Genomic DNA, 21,672 nt, shown 5'->3' on the forward strand with positions numbered 1-21,672 from the left:
TTGAGCCTCTTCATGGGCTTGTGTCTCACCGATGCCATTTTCCTCTTCTGTAGTTACAAAAACATGAATTGTAGGTTGGACATTAATGTCTTGCCCAATATTCTCTTCAATGGCGATTTCATCAGGATTCAGATGTGCCTTTGATTTCCTCTTTCTAGGAACTAAATCTTTTGAACCTACAGGTCTGCCACGCTTCAGGCGTGTAGCAGATGGCTCATTGGCCGCAACATTATTTTGTCCAATTTGGACATCAATTCTTGCCGGTGCATTTATTGTTGCGATATGTGATCTAGTCATTTTTGCAGTGTCAGTGAATGCATCAGGCATTGTGTCAGCAATATTTTGGAGGTGTAGAATCCTTCGTACTTCAATTTCACTTTGTTTAGTATGAGGATCAAGATGAGATATAGTGGGTACAGTCCACATTAATTCACGACATTCATTTAGAATAGTCTTATCTCCCCCTAACGGCGGGAATATTGTCTCATCAAAATGGCAATCTGCAAACCCTGCAGTGAAGGTATCACCTGTCATGAGTTCTAAATATCGAATAATGGATGGTGAATCAAAACCAATATAGATTCTCGATCGATGTTGAGGGCCCATTTTTGTACGTTGTGGCGGTACAATAGGCGCATAAACAGCACAACCAAATGTTCGAAGATGAGAGATATTAGGCTGGCTCCCAGAAACAAGTTGTAATGGGGAGTATTGATGGTTGGCTATGGGCCTCAACTGAATTAAAGCTGCTACATGCAAAATTGCATGTCCCCATGCAGAAACTGGCATCTTTGTTTTCATTAGCAAAGTGCGCGCTATTATTTGAAGTCGCTTAATAAAAGCTTCTGCCAAACCATTTTGTGTATGAACATGAGGAACCGAATGTTCAATTTCAATTCCCATAGACATGCAGTAACCATCAAAGGTTTGAGATGTAAATTCACCAGCATTGTCTAGACAAATGGACTTGATAGTGTAGTCCGGGAATTGAGCTCGTAATTTAATTATCTGAGCAATTAGTTTGGCAAATGCCACATTACGGGTAGACAAGAGGCAAACATGTGACCATCTTGTAGAGGCATCAACTAGAACCATAAAATATCGAAATAGTCCACGATGGGTTAATCGGTCCACAAATGTCCCCTTAAATTCTTTGTAGAAAATATGAGGATTCGATCTCTATCTTTGCATAAGATTGTTTAACCACCAATTTCCCTTGTGAGCAAGCTTTGCAAGGGTTGCTTGGCAAAACAATATGTTTAGTCATTAATGGATATTTATTAGAATTTGTAATGATCCTACGCATCATGGTGGATCCGAGGTGACCCAAACGGTCATGCCAAAGCATAAAGGTATGTTGATTTTTCAACTGCTGATTCACAACATCGTATGCCTCAATTAGTTTAATGGTTGTGTAATACAACCCAGATGATAGGGCAACCAATTTTTCCAATATCTACTTTTGGCAGTTTTTATTAGACGTAATGCAAAGATATTCCACATGATTATCATTTGTGGTCTCAATGTGGTATCCATTTAAACGGATATCCCTAAAACTGAAGAGATTTCTTCTGGATCTCGAAGAGTACAAAGCCTCTTGGATGGACAATTGAGTTCTATTTGGTAGCCTAATGTGGGCTCTGCCGGTTGCAGACCTGATATAGTGGTAACATTAGCTTTAAAAGGTATTAATTAATGTGGAGAAATATGCTCGATCGCGAAGAACCGTATGTGTAGTGGCATTGTCAGCAAGGCATATATCTTCTCCATCATTCGGGGAGCATCCAGAGTTTATATTCATGCCTTCACACAAAAAAAATAATAAAAAAATAATAATTAGAATGACTGAGGCATGAAAGATTATTTAACGAGATAGTCGATACAAGTTAATCATTAAATTAGTTATGAGAAAAAAAAAATGATAGTCTCGCAAGTCAAAGTTTACTTGACGCAACCCAAATATATAGTTTGATAACTAATCATGTTCATCATGGATAAAGACCACATATCGATGTTTTATTATCCGTGTAGATATAATAACAGGGCATATGTTAATCAAATTGAATAACTTAGTTATAAATGCAGATTTTGTGAGAAATGAGAAAGCATAAGATATGGCTATAAGGAAATCACGGTACTTGCTTACAAGTAGGATTAATCATCATAATTATTGCATGCAAATCACATTGTTCCACAAAACAGGTTAAAGGAAATAAAAGAGTAGATAGAAAATTTTTGGAAGATCAAACTTTAATTACTCACGTATATACCCATCATAATCATAAGCAAGTAAGGAAATCATACTATTCCCCACGCGATATAGCAAAATGTCTAGAAAGAAAAAAAATTCTTCTTTTATTGCCTTTCAAACTAGCTAGGAACAATGCAAACTGAAAAAAATCAATCTAGTGGCCTAAACAAATGTGACTAATGTAGAAAGAAAATTGAAAAAATGCCTAAACATAGGCTGACAACTAGTTGTTGTCAAGAATTCCACCACTGGTCATATCATCAAAATTGCTTCCACTGTTCGCAAAAAAATCTGAGACATCAAGCGGAGTAATGTCCAGAGGCTCAGATGAATCCCAACTTCCCAAGGGTCAGAGTGATCAATGTAGTTTGTCTCCACATTTTTCTTTTTTAGGGAAGCTTTGTAGAGTGCCACCAAATGGTCTTCTGTAAAACAAGTACGAGCCCAATGGCCTTTACCACCACATCTAAGACAAACATTGTCTTCATTTTTATGAGTTTTGATCATCTGACCATTTCATTTAGTAATCTTAGCATTGTTCCTTGGGCCCAACTGCTGGTTGTAGCCCCCATGAGCTTGACCATTTTGTCGACCTTGACCATGTCTATGACCACGGTTACTGGCTTTGCCATGCCTTCCACCACGTCCATTGCCATGACCACTAGTAAAAGTAGCATTCGCTTCAAGGAATGGTTGTGATCCTGTTGGGTGAGACTGATGGTTTTTCATTAAGAGATCATTGTTTTGCTCAGCCACCAGAAGACAAGAGATGAGATCAGAGTATTTGGTGAATCCTCTTTCTCGGTATTGTTGCTGTAAGACCATATTTGAGGCATGAAAAGTGGAGAAGGTCTTTTCAAGCATCATGGTTTGAGTGACAGTTTCTCCACAAAGATTCATTTAGGAGGTGATCTTGAACATGGTGGAATTGTAATCTATCACATAAATGTAATCTATCGCAGATGCGTCCATTCATAATGTGCCCTAGGGAGCATAACAGTCTTTTGGTGAGCAAACCTATCTGTCAAGCCTATCCATAGCGCAAGTGGGTCTTTGAAAATTAAGTACTCGTCCTTCAATCCTTGATGGAGATGGTAGCGTAGAAAAATCATGGCCTTAGCTTTATTCTGCGGGGATGCTAAGTTTCCTTCCTTGATTGTAGGCCCAAGCTTTTGGGTTTCGAGATGAATCTCGGCATCGTAGGCCCAAGCTTTTGGGTTTCGAGATGAATCTCGGCATCAAGGGCCCAAGACAGGAAGTTCTTGCCAGAGATGTCAATGGCGACAAAATCCAATTTTGCCAAATTCGTCATCTTCCTGCCATAATGAAGATGTGGTATGTTAGGATCCATATATAGTGTTAGAACTACAGGTTCTTAACAAATAAGCAATCGGTATTGAAACTTCAGGTTTAAAAAATAAAATGAACGTTGGATCGCTATTATATGCATGAAGTTTCCGGTTTGTGTTCTTATGATTAGAACTTCAGGTTCTAAAATTCCGTAGTTTTGAACTTTGGGTTCAAACGAATATGTACTCAAAACTTCAGGCTCGAGTAACAGTAGTGAAACTTCAGGCTCACCTGTATTATGAATATTAAGTATGCTTGATAAAACATATAAGATAAAATTAAATAAATAAATAAATATTAGATATGCCAGAAGTAATGAAACAGCAAAGATATATCCATTACGTTAATAACATACATCTTATATATATCGTGACAATATTAAGAATACATAAGCCATCAAAATGTATCACAGCAAACATAGACATCTATGAATATAAGAATACATAAGCCATCAGAAGATATATTGAAAACAAGAATGCATGGAATCTGATACGCTAAAAACAAGCGCTCAATTTAACCTTGCAAAATGTAGTTGTTAGTATAGAATAAGTAGGAATAGTTCAAGCTGGGGATTAAGGGTACACAAGTAATTACATAACAAATAAAGAATCAAAGTATGTACGAAAATAATGAAAGAATATATGAACATGAAATTGTAAAAAAGGGGGGTTTAGGTTATGTAATGCAGAAAATTAAAGTAAAACATATAAATATTGTGGGATTTACAATGATATGAATGAAGATGTTAGAGATTCAGAAATCCACCACCAAAACATGCTCAAGACAAGTTTATTATCCTAGTTTCAATTACTAAGTCATTAAAAGGTTTCAATCAAGAATAAACCGTGAAACGCACTGCATAAGTTTTTTTTTTTCTTTTTTAAAGAGGATCAAAGGATTTCACTCCTACCCCCATGGTGTCTCAAACCCAGGACCTGGATCCTAGGTAGTGGGCGCACTAACCACTGAGCCAACACCACTTTGTCACACTATAGAAGTTCTTATTACTTCCCTAGATTACTTAAGCAAGATGAACGCACCATTACTAAGCCTTTAGAATAAACAATCAAGGTATAAAACGCTATCCTATCAACAATTTATTCTAAGCATTAAGCACATATGGAAGTTTGATCGCAACAAGTATGCAAAACTATTGCGGAACGCCTACCTAGCATGCAATCCTTTTTGTTTGATTTCACCTAGTGTCCTATAGGTTTTACTACAATTGAAACAAGCATTATTAACCGTTTAGGAGATTAAAACTCCTATTTCTAACCCCACTTACAAGTTCATAATGTTCTATTCACGTGTTCATGAACATAAACAAGTAAGATATATCCATAAACCAAAACCAAATAAACAAATTTAGTTTTGAAACTAAAAATCAAAACAATGTCAAAAACATGTCTTAGGGCTTCAAACATCGCTCCTAACAAAAGAATTTAGTTATACATTGTCATAGTATAATAAAAATATATAGAGAAAAAGAAACAGATGGCGGCGGAGGAAAAAGAAAGAGAGATAGAAGAGAAGCTGAAGGGTGTGGTCCTCTTCATTGTGTTGCAGAGACTCTTTATATAGGGGATACAGCTCTAGTCTCCTTCTTCAACTCTGCTTATAATTTGCTTGAAATTTTCTTCGATTGGTGCAAAATTTAATTACTTTCAAGCCAACAAAATAATTCCATGTCATCAAGATAGAGTCATCATCTCCAATTCATATCCAAGTATGATTGGAGAAGTCTTTGGACGTCATAAAATCTAGAATCTTCATGTAAATATAAATTCCCGTCAAACACTAGATTCACGCACAGCTTGACCTTCCTGTACTAAATCAGCCATAACTTCTTCTATAAAAATGATATCGACGAACCGTAAAAAGCTGTGGAAACTAGACATCCGAGGCTTTCCAACAGTACAAACATCATTATCTTGTTCGTTCTTAGCTGCTCTCAGTGCTCTGTCGAAATTTACTGATCTGCACAGGCAGATTTCCTGATTTCGCATTTCATGCGTCTTTTCTCTTTTATTTTATCCTTTACTCCACAGGAATCCTAAAACAATAAAACAAACATTAATACTTTCTATTAAGAGAAATAGCGTGACAAAATGCAAGGAATTATTAATATAAATGTCGCACATTATGCTCCTATCAAATACCCCCACACTTAGCTTTTGCTAGTCCCTTAGTAAAATCAAAACAAAGAAAATAAAACATAGACTCAAAAGATTCAAAACAAACTATGCCTTCAAGATTGTCGTCTCAGAAATCTCTTACTTTCATAGCATCAAGATTAGCACGCAACCAAGATTCAATCATGAGTAATTTGAGAGTTAATTAACACATATACTCCACATATAAGCATGTAAGACATGGGGGTGACAATAGTAAAGGGTGGAGCTCAGCATGTATCCAACAAGTATGATTCAAACCTCACAGGATTTACTACTATTTCTTCTCTCCGATCAGGGCTAAAGCTTAAAAGCTTTTTCACTCAAATATATGTGAGAGAGATATATTTTTGACAAATAAAAAGCTCACATATATTAAGAAGGAAAGGCTAATCGAAATATATATATGTATTAATTTTTTCTCTTTTACGATCTCATGAAGGATACCAACTACTTGCCAAACGGACGAACTATATGCTCAACTCTTGTAACCAATCTCACATATCAAAGGTTGCCCATCTTAAGGATCAAAGAGATCTTAATTAGGGTTAATGTAGTGGGGCTAAGGTTTAGGGGTTTAAAGAAACGAAAGGGTGAGGAAAAATCACAAAGTGTTCTCAAAACCTAGTGGATCCTTCATTGAAGCATTGAGACGTCTTTGTATAATCACCAAGGCATCTTGCAACGTTGAACTTTTTGTGTGTCTTTATTGAGAGCCGGATGTCATTATGTTGGCCCCTTGTTTCATTCTAACCTTCCTTTGAACACTTAGGACTTCACATCAAAACAAATTTCTTATCCACAATGGGGGACTAAAATCCATAAATACTTACACTTTTTTCTTCATTGCCGTACACTTATTTTTTTACGGTTTCATTTTTTTTTCGGCATACATCTTTTTTTTCATGGACAAAGTCTTACCCCCATGCACACTTATTTTTTCTCATCATCTTCATCATCCTTGATCTTGTATGTCTCAAAATTAAAACTCCATTAAATCTTTAGAACAAGGGTAAAGATGCAACTATACTAAGGTTCAAGGGTTAGGATTTTGAGGGTGATAAAAGAAAAGGTTCAAATGTAGGCTCAAAGGGGTTAAACTAGGGGATGTAAATCTTGTGTACACAATTGCATGGGGACACAGACTATTTTTGGCTTTGGTAGAAGTTCCTATGTGCCTTTATCCTTTCCAAAATCAGGGACATGTATTGATAAAAGTTTTGACCAGTATAAGAGCAAGTTCTAGTAATTTCTAGAGTTCGTTAAACTTAATCTGTGGCAAGCAGTCAATCAAAGGGGAAGATAATGAGATAACTAAGCATTGCCAAGAAAATAAGAGTATAATTTTCAATAAACACTCACAAAGAATAGCAAATAGGCTCAAATTCTCACAAGGGTTATTATGAATCATAACTCATCATCAACATGCTCAAAATTCTGTACCAAGGTCAACAAAAAACCATATCTACTACACAATCATATGCTATATATATATATATATATCGTAATTAACCAAAGAATTCTTTTAACTTCATCTCAATATTGTGATCTTCTTTTATCTATAATTTCAAAGATATAAGTTCATCATTGACAGTTGAAAGGCAATCTAAGACTCGAAAACAAAACGAAAATTGAAAACAAGAACTAAAAATTCCAAAAGAAAGAAAATAACTTACTAAATTTTTTTTGGATTTTTGAAATTTTTCATTTTTTTTATAAGACTCAAATTTGGACAAATTCCATTCCCCCACACTTGAATCATACATTGAGGAATGTCCCTCAATGTATGGCAAATTAAATCAAACAACGCATAATAGAAGCCTAAAGAAAGGAAATCAAAAGATTAAAAGGAAGAAAAGTGAGAAAGTGTATAGAAAATCTCCCCCCTGTAGACTTCCCACGCTCACGACCTTTGGAGATGACAACAAAGACCCCAACCTCAAGACCATAAGGACTTGACTTCCGAACGTAGGCTCCATGCTAAGTTGACTCCAAAGAAGAAGTAGTTGAGGGCAAGAAGGGAAGAAATCATCTTTTTGCACCTTTTGAAACCACAAATTTGTGCCATCAGCCCATGTTTCAAGCCCCATAACTTTTTGATGCAGCATCGGATGACTGAGATACCACTTGGAGGTGAAAGTTGACATTGCTGGCTTTTTGTGCATATGTAAAACACCTTCTAACGCCAAGTGGTTTGAAAGTTATAGCCCTGCGAAGTTAGAGAAAAAGTAGGAAAGTGAACAGAAAATCTTGCAGAATGACCTTTACCCACTCAAACCTGTATACCGAGAGCATCACTGGTCCATTGGAAAATATTTTTGGAATGAACATACTACACATCTAGAGCTTTAATTCCATATAAAGAACTCCTCAGTTGGACAAGAGAAGTATTCCCTGTTTTGCCTTTTATGTGACACAACCGCACAGTTTTCTGTTTTCATGGGCTAACCTTGCTGCATTCAAACTGGAACTGCAGGCGCATAACAATTTCAATCCGGATCTGTCAAAACTTTTAGAAACTAGACTCAGAGGGCTGATGATCCATATATTACACGCCTCCTAGCTCCAAGGGAGCTGAAAACTACAGCCAGTCAAAGTGGACTGATCTGCACGGCTGGACTCTGTTTTCCACAAAAAGTAACACTTTTTCATACTTTTCTTAACTATTGAACCTGCACACACTAAAACCATAAAAAAAATAATAAAAAAAAGAACAAAATAGGAAACAAAGGAATAGAATAAAAGGAATAAAGATAGCGTCCTTTAGAAATTCAAGCTTGAATGCTGCAATCTTTCTCCTCGATTCATTGGGTTGCCTCCCAAGAAGCGCTTGAATTTAACGTCTTCAGCCAGATGGTTCGTACCTCCATTTTGTCCTCAGGTTGTGGGGTGTTTTGGAGGGATACTTCCTCCATATCATACTCCACAAAAACTTCATAGTAGAGTTTCAAGTGATGGCCATTCACTTGAACTTGCTTTATGTACGAAATACAAGCTATACAAATTGATGAAATAATCACAAGAACATACATGCGTAATTAACGTAAATTTGTATAGAAAAATTAAAACAATTATATATCAACAAGTATAAAACATAAAAGCAAGTGATCTTTCAATCTCCGACAACGGCGCCAAAAATTGGTACGCTAAAAACAAGCGTTCAATTTAACCCTGCAAAATGTAGTTGTTAGTATCGAATAAGTAGGTATCGTTCAAGCCGGGGATTAAGGGTACACAAGTAATTACATAACAAATAAAGAATCAAAGTATGAATATTGTATTAGGATTTAGTTGGAGAAGAAAGTGAGTAGATAAGCTTAAGTAAAACCTTGAACGTGCAGTTAAACTAAAAAATGTGAGACTCGTTTCACTCTAGTTCAGCTTTGGAAATTTAGATATAAACTTATTTTGATCAAAAGACTTATTGAATGTTTGATCAGAAGAATTTATCATACTTGAGAAAAGTGTATTATGTGTGAATCCTCCTTGACTTGAATTTTCAATAAGGTGATCGAGCTGGAGATTTCTTTATGGAGAATTTAAATTAGTGGTATATGGTTATGGTTTGAGGTTGTGATTGCCGTACTTGTTGGAAACAAAAAGAATATTGTTTGTTGTTGGATATTTTGTTTTCACCAAATTGGAGTAGGGATCATTTAAGGATATTGGTCAATTACACTCTACACATATTGGTGTATACTTGGGTAGTTGTATAATCTGGATTATTGGTTGATGAGGTAGGTGGTTCCATCGAATTCAATTGAAAAAAAAGGGACTTGTGATAAAATTGAAACTTGGTTAATGTTTATACTTTATACAGGACAAGCAGAAACATCGCAAGAACACGACCGTTGGGCCAAATGGTGGGCGGCTCAGACCCACCAGGAAATGCTCTGTTCTCAGCCCTACACTGCAAGCCCCGGAACCAACGCCCATGCTGGTCGAGCTCTTCCTCGGACGATGGCCTAGCATGGGTGCAAACTTTGCCTTTTCTCCCATGGAAAGTACACATTTTCCCACATCAAAAATAAACTAGGCACAAATCCCCAACATTTTCTATACATAGACACATTTACTCCTACTATGGGTATGGATAAGTGACTATTTCCATTATGTACCGTTACTTTGTCAATATCTCATCTCGGTATGTAACTTAGGCATTGGAAGTTATAGGTCGAGATCTGCCCCTGACCTTCGTTTCTTATGACAGGTAGCGAGACACAGTGACCACTATACTCTTGGTGATGTAAAGATGATATATTGGCCATTGAAATTTGTGGCAAGATTATGAAGTCCGTTAGGTTATATCCTTATAGACTTTAATACAAACAAATTCTTAATAATCATGATTGGTCAGACAACTATTGTAATACCCCAAATATTCGTTATTAATTTCTTGAAATTTTCTGGAATTAATAAAGTGTTCATTTGGACGATTTCTCGAGTTATTGGTGAAGTGGAAGAGTTTCAGACGAATAATTACTCGAAACATTTTATTTTCGAGTAGAAGGATATGACTTTTTGGTCATTGAGTTTCTCCAAAAACTTTCTTCATAAAACTTGTTGAGCACGTCGATACGAGTTCGTAATTAAGTGGAATACAGAAATCGGAGTTCGTATGAGAAAGTTATGGTCTGCGAAAGAAGATTCCAATTTTGGAAATTTCGAAATTTCTGACAATGGAAATTTCGCTCTGTTCTCTCTCCTCCAAAAAACCCTAAGATCTGCCAAACGTCAGCCGACCCGACCTGACTTGACTTTTTCGGCCACGCTAGACGTCTTCTGGCGACCGAACCACCGCAGACCGACTCAAATCGCCGTCCCCGTCATCCCCACCGGGCTGGTTGTCGCCGATTCAAGCCGAAAGTTACAGATCAAAGAGCGACAGTTTGACAATGGTGGATCTGGTCGGCTTTTTTGATTTCAGCGATGGCTGAGCTCGAAATTGGTCACGTTTTGACGCTCTTCTCCTCCTGATCACATCCATACAAACCTTGAAGCTCGATTCGAAGTGTGGTGGCCAGAATCACGATTTAAAGTTCAACGGTGGAGATTTTTCGGCTTGTTCTAGCTCGATCTAGGCTGAATCGGCCTTAGTCCAAGGTATGAAAGTTTCTCCCCTTGATGTGCTCTACAAGTTGGTAGGAGCTAATCCTCCAGTTTTTGGTGTCGGTCTAGTGGTGCGTGGAGCCAACGTGCAGTCGCCTATGGCGGTGCGTTCGGCCATATTTGGGGCAATTTCTTACTTCATTATCACCTACTTGTCAATATGAGCATTTTAATAGAGGGAGAATATCACAAATGGTCACTAGCTCAACTTTTACCTATTCGACACTTTGGTCACTCACTGTTTAAATATATCATTTTGGTCACTCAACTTTAACTCTGTTATTCACTTTAGTCACTTTATTAATTTTTTTCATTAAAAAAAAAAATATTTGCCACAATATCAAGGATATTTTTGTCCTACTAATTGTGAAAAATTGAGAAGTATGAATTAGAATGATTGGGAGAAGTGATTAAAGTGAGACAAAATGCATCTTCAGTGACTAAAGTGATTGACAAAATAATAATTGAGTGACCAAAGTGATATATTTGAAAATTGAGTGACCAAAGTGTCGAATGAGTCATAGTTGAGTGACCATTTGTGAAATTCTCCCTTTAATATATGATTTGTAACTTTTGGAGACTGTTTGAATTGTTAGGTTTTTCCGTAATTTCAGTTTTCTCGGTTTGTAATCCGTGAGGATCCGACAGCTAAATCGTCGTATAATTTTGTGAAATTGATCCTAGAAGTGTTCCGGAAACCTTGGAAGGTCTCGGAGGAAGTTTCGTCTTGTTGGACGTAGTCTTTGGTTTTAAATTCGGAGGTTTCGAACTTTAAATGCTTGTGTACGTTGTATTGTATTGAGTGTGACTTGGTGACTAGCATGACGAGGTTGTTGAGAGGAGTTTGATGGTTCGAGCTTTATCCCATGTGGCATGTGAAACGCAGTAGGATTTAGAGGTGAGTAAATCTCACGAGGTTCATTTATGAACGGAGTTACTTTATTATTCCGAATTATTTGATAAATTGTGAAATTGTTTTCAGAAATAAATATTTGTTTTAAATTATATGAACTTGATCGTCTACAGTTCATAGGTAAGTTAAAATGAGGTTTTATTATAAAAATGATTTTTCTCGAGTTTTACGATTGTGAACTATAGTTGGTATTAGTAGCATTCCTGAGTGGATGACTACATATATATATTTACGTGAAATATATATCTTGATGGGATGGCATTGTGAGAAATTGTGATTGTATTCAGGTTATTATTTTGAGCATTCACTCTTTTCGAGAATGTAATATATCATGCAATTGTTGATTTTTATTATGTTGAAGAGTACCTTGAGAGGAGTGTAACATTTTGAGTCATGTAGAACTTTTTAAATGTTTTCAGTCTAAAGACCTATTGTCACAGTGGTGATTGAGTTGAGTGTAACATTTTGAGTCATGTGAGACTTTTAAATGTTTTCGGTCTGAGGACCTATTGTCACAGTGAGTTGAGTGTAATATTTTGAGTCATGTGAGACTTTTAAATGTTTTTAGTCTGAGGACCTATTGTCACAGTGGTTGACAGGACCCGTCCCGGATTTCACCCTGAAATCCGAAGTGGCCCTGCGGGGTCCACTTTAGAAGAAATTCTACTAAAAATTTGGCTGAACTTCCTCTAAAAATGTACTACCCAAAACCTGTAGAAAACATATTTACACTTCTAGATCACCCATCCTTATTCTCCTGGAGCCACCCTGCTCCCCCATATCAACATCAACCAAAATCACATGACACCAAAACACAACTTAAATAACATTAATTTCCTCAGGTAATCAGAGGAAATCTAATAGCAAGGGTAATCAAATAAAAATGCGGAAGCCACGCTGTTGTCTATGCTTCAACTCCAATGTACGCCCGACCTCAACTAATTTCGCCTGCAAACTGGGCATTTGAAACCGAAGGGCCCAGGGGAAAAGTATATGAAAACGTTAGCGTGAGTGGACAAAAATAAACAATTTAAAAAGAAAAAGATTTCATACTTTCCCACATTTATCTCTTTAAAAACCCGATGCATGCAACAATTTAAAGAAACACAACAATTTTAGTTCAGCTCAAGAAAACCGACTAGCCCCGCTAGCCACAACCAACCAAAGAGGAAAGAACTCTGATACTCATGAAAATAAGACCAGCCCCGCTGGTTAAGGGAATCGGACCAGACCCCGCTAGCCCAACAATAATATAATGAGTAGGGGAAGATGATAGCCATACGAATAAGCCACTCAGGCTCGGGTGATAGCCTCCCAGGCTAAAGTACTCCCATATACTCCCGTTATATACCCACACGCCACTATGTGTAGCGATTAGGATACTGGGCTTCAGCATTACTGTCACAAAGACAGTAACCAGCGCCACAAAGGCAGACGAGCTTCGGTGATCCCATCACCTCGCCACAAAGGCGGAAGATCAATGCTAGCAATGATAATAGTCACCCACAGTATGGCAAAAGGAAAATCCGATAACCATAAATTCATAAATACATAAGGCTTCCCCAACTCTCGCAAATGAATTTCCAACGACGTGTCCCACACGCCAAGAGTATCACCATAATTCGAAACAAAACCAATTCCAAAATCATCATCGAGGCATTCCCAATGCCAAAACCGAAAGTCGATAAATAAACAAGAAATAATTCCATCGAAATCCCATTTCGAAAATCTTTCAGAAATCTCAAATCGACGAATGAAAATAAATATGAAATTCCGGAAATCACCTCGGAAAAGAATTCATTGAAAATCACAATATTAGAATTTCAAATAATAATTATAATCAATTTCTGAAAATCAATTCATATTCTCAAAAACAACTCATAAATCCAAATCCGAGCATAATAAGTTCATATCCGAAACTCATGAAAAATCAATGTCAAATTATAATCTAAGACAAAATATCATGCTCGATAATTAAAACGATAATTAAATAAAGGGCTAAATACAGATTACTACCTTATAGTTTGGGTCCAAAATCAATTCAGTCCCTGAACTTCTAATTTCATCAAAAACAAAAGTCCACTCACAGTACTATTTTGACGATCGAGCATACGAGTTCCTTCATCGAGCAATAGTTCGGTACGTCGCCCTGTACACAATTATATTCCGTGAATAGTTATTCAACAAATTAATACGATTCCTAAAATCAATTCCTCATAATTACATCTCCACTTCTCCTCGGATTCAACCCACATTCTACCACTAATACCAATTCGTTATCTTAAAGGTTCCAAGTCAGAACCGAGAGATATCCGACGGTCGGATTCTCATAATTCGATAATCGAAACCCTAAACTTCAAAAATTCATAATTAATTCCAAGCTTCTCCAAAATTCACCAAATTTCATATACAAGCTCTAAAACAATTATAGGATTTAATGGACTAAAAACTGAAGTCAAATGGCAGCCGGAGGCGCCGCCACGCACCTGCTACAGTGGCGGCGCGTGGGATTCACGTGTCGCCTCCACCAGCTCCGATGGCCGCCAAATTTTGGCAGCAACACCTACTCATCAAACCTAACATTTTTCTCAACTACAACAAGTTCCAATTTCTCAACTACAAAAAGTCAGTCGGAATCCACTACAAAAAATATGTCCTTTTCCGACTGACTTTTTCCGACCAAATCCTTTTTTGGTCGGAAGTGACAGTATTTCCGACCGAAAATTTTTTCCCGTCAGAAATACAAATTTTGGATGACCATTATTTCCGACGGCAAACAACCTCTCGGAAAAAGTTTAGAGTGGGGTCGGAAATAATTATAATTTGGCGGCAAAAGTTCCCGCTAATTGTTTTTCCGACCAAGTGTGATGTCGTCGGAAAATAAATGGTCATTTTCCGATAAGATTTTGTTTCGTCGGAAAGTCGTCGGAAATTATAGGGTTTATTTCCGACCACATATTCACCGTCGGAAATACTAAAAAAAAAAAAAAAAAAAAAAAAAAAAAGAGGGTTAAAAGTGGCCAATATATAGATTCCTGCATTTTTTGTCTTCATATTCTTGCAAATTTGGTCATAACATATATAATGAAAAACCAGAAATAGGTTCATCATCATTCAATGCAACAAAGTATAGTCACTATTAGAAAGGTCATATAATAGTAAAAAAGTACACAGTAAGTAGTAATCCTTTTTTTTTTTTAAGAAGCGAACTAAGAGCTAACTCTTTGCCCTTATTCGAAATTTTATTGATAAAAAAAAAATACAAAAGGGAAGGGGGATTAGACCAAAACCACTCCCAAGGAACACAAAACAACAAAGAGATACAATTCAAATTTATGTGAACACCAACATATACATTACAATGCACATTAATAGGCCTAAATTTTGCCAGCTGATTTCAGATGTCTAGACTTCAACCTTGCCAAATGGACAGTACTGCAATCACAAAACAATTCGTTATTTTGTTGACTTATATGTGAAAAAAGAGAATACACACATACAAATCATCAGTAAGGACTTGAAGCACAGTACCTCATTCTTCATTATCTTCTTCCTCGTTACGGTTTGCATATGTGTGACTCGTCTGAGATTCTTCTTCTTGATACGGTTCCTCTTCATTAGTAGGCATTTCAAAAACGTTTCTGGGTTTGGTTTCCACCACGACACTCCAAGCACTGTTTTTTATTCCTTCAACATAATAAACCTGGGTTGCTTGGGATGTCAGCACAAATGGCTCTTGGGTGTTCAACTTACCCTTATTGTTGACACTTAGTATGCCATAACGATCTTCCTTATAACCTTTGCCTTTGGTAGCTGTGTCAAACCAATTACAGTGAAACAAGACAACTTTATTATGACCTGTATACCAGAGCTCAACGACGTCTGTAAGGGTTCCATACCAAGGCACACAATTAATTTGGTTCTCTCCTTTGACCATAACTCCGCTATTTTGTGTTTTCTTCGTCACGTCATGTTGTACAGTATGGAACCGAAATCCATGGATATTGTAACCTTTGTAGTAGACAGCTTGCTTTCCAGGACTTTGGGCCAAAGAACGCATTTGAGCGCTCACTTTTCCATCTACATACAATTGTTGGATCTGCATGTGAAGAATGTAATATTTTTTAATAAAAAATATTAAATATAGCTATTAACAGTTATATCTCAAATCAAAATGGTGGTTACCTTCTTAGAAAACCATTCCACAAAATTTTTTTGTGCAACTCATCCACCCGATCATCACCATGTTGTATACGAAGAATGTCCTTATGTTCTCTGCACGTAGAACACCTTATAAATTAATTAATATCACATGCATATATATAAATTTAAATACTTATGATGATAGGATTACGTACTCAATAAAAGGCAAACACTCATCACAATTTGTCAGGACATAATGGGTGGCAACATGATGAAGCTCTTCAGTCATTACTGTCAATACACTTGTGCCAATAGTTTTACCCGGAAGTGAGAAGATAGATAATTGAGTCTTGTCTTGCAATGGTTGACCTCCATCATAGTTTCTTTCTACTCGGTTAAATTTAGTCTCAACTTGACGTAAATATCGTGAACAAAATGTAATACACTCTTCTGCCAAATAACCTTCTGGACAGGCTTTATTACGAACATAAGTATTTAACTTATGCAAGTACCTATTCATCAAGAAATCAGATATATTATATTAGAGAAGTGTGAATTAAGCATCACATAATAAAAGTTTGTAAAAGTTTTATTATTTAAAATTATATTAGTTACGTACCTTTCAATGGGATACATCCATCTATACTACATAGGCCCACATACTTTTGCTTCCCACGCCAAGTGAATTGACAAATGAACCATGATGTCAAAAAATGCAGGAGGAAATATCATTTCCAACTTGCATAGAGTTATGGCAATTTTATTTTCCAGAAGTTCCAAATTCGAGACCCTCAGTACTTTAGCACACAATTCTCTAAAAAAGTAAGAAAGCTCAATCAATGCTTCACAAGGTTTTTTGGGCAGTAACTCTCGCACCACAAGCGGAAGTAGTCTCTGTAAGAAAACATGGCAATCATGACTCTTCATGCCAGAAATACTGCGTCGTTTAGCATTGATCCAACGAGATACATTTGAACAATATCCATCAGGAACTTTCAAGTTCAGTAACCATTCACATATAGCTTTGATATCAACAGCTGACAATTCAAAAGGTGCCGGATCATAAACTAGTTTGCCATCCTCCTCTCTAGGCCAGTAAGCTTTCCTTATATCCATAGCTTGGAGATCAAGACGAGCATTTAAAGAATCTTTTGTTTTACCATCAATGTTCATTATTGTGCCAATCACGTTATCGAAAATATTTTTTTCGATATGCATCACATCCAAATTATGGCGCAACAATAGTGTCTTCCAGTAAGGCAATTGGAAAAATAGACTACTCTTTTTCCAATTGTGAGTCGTTCCAAATCCAGGGATAATTTGTGTTTTCTTATTCTTTCGATGTGCAACTGTCTTCAAACCCTGAAGTTCATCTACAATTTCCTCACCAGATTGTCTTCTTGGTGCACATTTCTCTTCCCTTGTATTATCAAAAGGTTCCTGTTGTTTACGCCATTCATGATCTGGTGCTAAAAATCGACGGTGCCTCATATAACATTGTTTTGACCCATGTTGTAATCTACGACTAGAAGTCTCTGACGCACAACATGGACATGCCAATATTCCCTGTGTACTCCAACCAGACATGTAACCATATGCAGGAAAATCATTGATTGTCCACATGACCGCAGCTCTCATCTGAAAATTTTGTTTTGTAGAAATGTCATACGTTTCTGCAACATATTCCCACAAAGTGTTCAACTCATCGATCAACGGTCTCAGGTAAACATCAATATCATTGCCAGGACTCTTCGGTCCTGGTATGAGTAAAGATAAGAAGATGTAAGGCTCTTTCATGCACATCCATGGAGGAAGGTTGTACGGAAATAGCAAAACTGGCTAAGTACTTTGACTAACACTCATATTTCCAAAAGGGTTGAATCCGTCAGTCGCCAAACCAAGCCTTACATTTCGATGCTCATTGCCGAATGATTGATGAATTTGATCGAAAGTTTTCCAAGCCTCCGCATCTGCTGGATGCCTTAAAACACCATCTTTCACACGGTCTTCAAAATGCCACCTCATATCTGGAGCTGTCTCAGATGACATAAATAGTCGTTGAAGTCTAGGTGTGAGTGGAAAATATCGCAAAACTTTCCACGGAATCTTTTTAACCTTTTTTCCCTTTTTTTTTATGGTAGTGCGTTGTGTCTTCCACCTTGAAAGCTTGCATGTAGGACATTCAGATGCATCTGCGAGCTCCTTGTAATATATTACACAATCATTTTTGCAGGCGTCAATCCTCTCATAATGAAGTCCAAGCTCTTTTACAATCTTCTTTGCTCCATAGTTTGATGTCGGCAATTCTTCACACATGGGGAATGCATTTTCAACAATTCCAATAATTGGTCAAATGCCTTGTTGCTCATATTACCAGTACTCTTGATGTGCATCAAGTTGACAATAAATGACAAGTTGGAATATTTCTTGCACTCAGGATACAATGGCACTTCTGATTCCTCCAACAATTTGTAAAACTTCTGCGCATCTCCATTGGGATCTTGTTGGATACATTCTTCTATTAGTTCTTGCATATCATCACATTGATCAAAATGGGCAGCCACATTACCATCACTATGATTGTGACTATTACCACTGCTACCACTATCATTAACCACCTTCTCCCCATGTTTACGCCATACTGTATAGTCTTGCATAAAACCCCTGTACAAAAGATGATACTGTATTGTTGCTGGCAATTCTCTATCTATATTTATACAATCTCGGCATGGACAAAACATTTTCCCATCTCTATATTTGACATGCGTAGTAGCGTAATCGATGAAATTTGCGACTCCATCAAAATACCTTATATCTGACCGTTTTAACTTCATCCATGATTTATCAACTGACATCTTCTGTAGAGTAAATGAAATTTAAAAACGTCAAGTTTTGTAAATTAGTCCTTAGTGTTTGACGCAAAAGCAAGTAATAACCAAGAGTCCAAATTTAATTGCAAGTCTTCAACCAAGGTTTAGAAATACGGCCCAAGGGTTCTAGCCTTAACATCAGTCTCCTTCCTCAATCTTTTGGTAACTCTTTTAAAACATGGCCAGGTAGTAGAGGAACGATTTTGGCGAGGCTCAAGGCCCACTTGCATGCACTTCTCGTATCCAATCAGCCTAGACACCATGTCCTACTAAGGTGCGCCTACTTGAAAGAGAAAGGAGGGGGAAGCCAATGTTAAAGAAAGAGTCCTTCACCTTTTCCGTTATGGTTTGAAGCTCACAATCAAACTCTAACACTCACAAGTATATTATATGTATATTTATAGAATTGTTGGCGCAAATAAACAAGAAATTATTCCAGTCCCCCGACTTGAATAACCACTACTATTTTATACTACAATCTTCTACAAGGTTAATTTTGGAGCGTATCATAACATAAACTTTGTTTTACTTTTTATTTTTATTCGGGATTCATAGGATTTTTATTATTATTCTGGATTCATAGTTTTTTGTTTATTCTGGATTCATAGTTTTTTTTTTATTATGGATTCATAGTTTTTTTTATTTTTTTATTCTGGATTCATAGTTTTTTTATAATTCTGGATTCATAGTTTTTTTTAAATTTTGGATTCATAGTTTTTTTTTTTTTTTAATTATGGATTCATAGTTTTTTTGTTTATTCTGGATTCATATTTTTTTAATATTCTACATGTAGTCCTGAAAGGTGTGTGTGTTAAATGTGTAAGTTGTTACTATACTAGTTTCACTATTTTCAACCTCTCTTCTATTTTTAGTCAATATGAAAAAATTTACTCTCTTTGGTAGTTTATTTGGCATTCAACATATTTGGCATTCACTAGTGGTAGACTATTGAATATGCTCCTTGATGAAGTTCTTTTCTCAACCTCTCATTCATTTTATTTAATAAAAAATTAATTAAAAAATAGCATATATCTCAAACTTGGATGTAAAATGCAAAACACCTACTCAAACGAACAATGACATATAAAATGATTATACACTACCTTGACTTTTTCTACCCCCTAATACTTCTGCTACTTTTTTTTTTTTTTTTTGAAAGGCACTTCTGCTCCTTTTGCTACTTTTCTAGATGCTAAATAGAGAAGAGCAGATACCTGCAATATTCAACTAAAACAGGTAAAAATCAATTAAAGGGAATAGAATTATGCCCTTTTCCCACAGCAACGTCCTCAATTCTATTACCAATTCGACAAAAGAATGAAAACCCAACAGAATTGAAACCAAAACCGACGTCACTCCTACGCAACTGGAAAATGTTAAAAACTGAACTTGGCTAACAGAATACTAGAGAAGAGATTGTGGAATTCAACATAGTGATTTCATTGACTGAAGGATTGCTTAAATAGCAAATACACAATAAACAAAGCAGAAAAATAAACAATAAATAATAAATTACGTGCATATCCTTCACTACTTTATTATACTGCAATCTTCTACATGATTAATTTTGAAGCGTATCATAACATAAACAATGCATTACTTTTTATTTTATCCGGGATTCATAGTTTTTTTTATTTTGGATGTAGTCCTAAAGGATGCATGTGTTAGAGGTGTATGTCGTTACTACTAGTTTCATAACAATAATATTTCAACCTCTTTTCTATTTTTAGTCAACATGAAAAAATTTACTTCTCTTTGGTAGTTTATTTGGCATTCAACCTAGGAAGTAATCTATTTGGCATTAGTTTTTATTATGACATTAGTTTTGATTAAGTTCATTTCTTTTCGGTAATCGATGCATGCAATCTTTATCTAAAAAATACAGAAATTTTCAAGTATTAGCAAATGAACCATGACATATAGAATGATTATCAACTACCTGAACTTTTTCTGTTGTTCTAATACTTCCGCTACTTTTCCAACTGCTAAATTAAGGAGAGCAGATACCTGCAATATTCACCAAAACCACAGGTAAACATCAATTAAATGGGAAACTCCAGAATCTTTTGAAAGGAAAAAAAAAAACCTTGAAAAGTTAACCGAAGAACAAATAGTTGTAAACTGGATTGAAGATTACCAACAGAATAGAATTTTGCCCTTATCCATCAGTAACCTCCTCAATTCTATTTCCAGTTCGACAACAGTATGAAAAGCCAATGGAATTGAAATCTTGCAGACGTCACTCTTATGCAACTGCAATATGTTACAAACTGAACTTGACTAATAGAATACTAGAGAAGAAGATTGTGGAATTCAAAGTAGTGATTTGATTGACTGAAGGATTGCTTAAATAGCAAATACAGCAACGAACAAAGCAGAAAAATATGCAACGGCTAATGACTAACAAGTCCTACACTCAAGGGATTCTCCTAAAGAACAGGTCAAAACAAATTTTTGAAATTGTTGCAGGCAACACTAGAATGAAACAAGCTGCAATCTAAAACAATGCCGAAACAAACTTCCACGTTAACCATGCCGAAAGAAACTGCAATTTCAATTTTCAAAATTGTGTATCACATCTCAACTCCTTCCAATGATTCCAAATTGCATTTTCTTGTTGGAATACACATGTCAGAAACAAATTGGACTGAAGAAGAAGCTTAGAACTGCACGGTTTTTACCGACCAAGCTCTCTATTCTGTTCTATATCAGTGCCCTTCCATCGAATACCTGTCATTAACTGAATGTTCGATTGGAAACTCCAAGTGTTATGTTTGCTGCTCAAGTCTAAAGTCCTTGGAAGTTAAGTATTGCCGGCTTCAAGATATTCGAGTTGATCAGGCCTTCAATCTTGAATCTTTTACA

The 21,672-nt window shown here is 36.3% G+C and overlaps 1 protein-coding gene across 1 annotated transcript; it reads right to left on the bottom strand.

Moving 5' to 3' along the window:
• Positions 1 to 15,026: 15,026 nt before the first annotated feature.
• On the bottom strand, positions 15,027 to 21,088 carry LOC133712962 (uncharacterized). The gene is made up of 7 exons (XM_062139079.1): positions 20,945 to 21,088; positions 20,747 to 20,814; positions 16,557 to 18,795; positions 16,153 to 16,449; positions 15,980 to 16,069; positions 15,326 to 15,893; positions 15,027 to 15,229 (listed from the first exon to the last, which is right to left on the bottom strand). Exon 3 carries the CDS (start codon positions 17,738 to 17,740, stop codon positions 16,583 to 16,585), a length of 1,158 nt encoding a protein of 385 aa, XP_061995063.1. The 5' UTR covers positions 17,741 to 18,795; positions 20,747 to 20,814; positions 20,945 to 21,088; the 3' UTR covers positions 15,027 to 15,229; positions 15,326 to 15,893; positions 15,980 to 16,069; positions 16,153 to 16,449; positions 16,557 to 16,582.
• Between the last annotated feature and the right edge of the window lie 584 nt (positions 21,089 to 21,672).

Source organism: Rosa rugosa, chromosome 5, assembly GCF_958449725.1.
Source record: "Rosa rugosa chromosome 5, drRosRugo1.1, whole genome shotgun sequence".
NCBI classification, from domain to species: Eukaryota; Viridiplantae; Streptophyta; class Magnoliopsida; order Rosales; family Rosaceae; genus Rosa; species Rosa rugosa.

What these genes read in the sequence shown, in the direction of transcription:
- LOC133712962 (XM_062139079.1), bottom strand. Translation starts at nt 17,740, where the DNA reads ATGTGCATGAAAGAGCCTTACATCTTCTTATCTTTACTCATACCAGGA.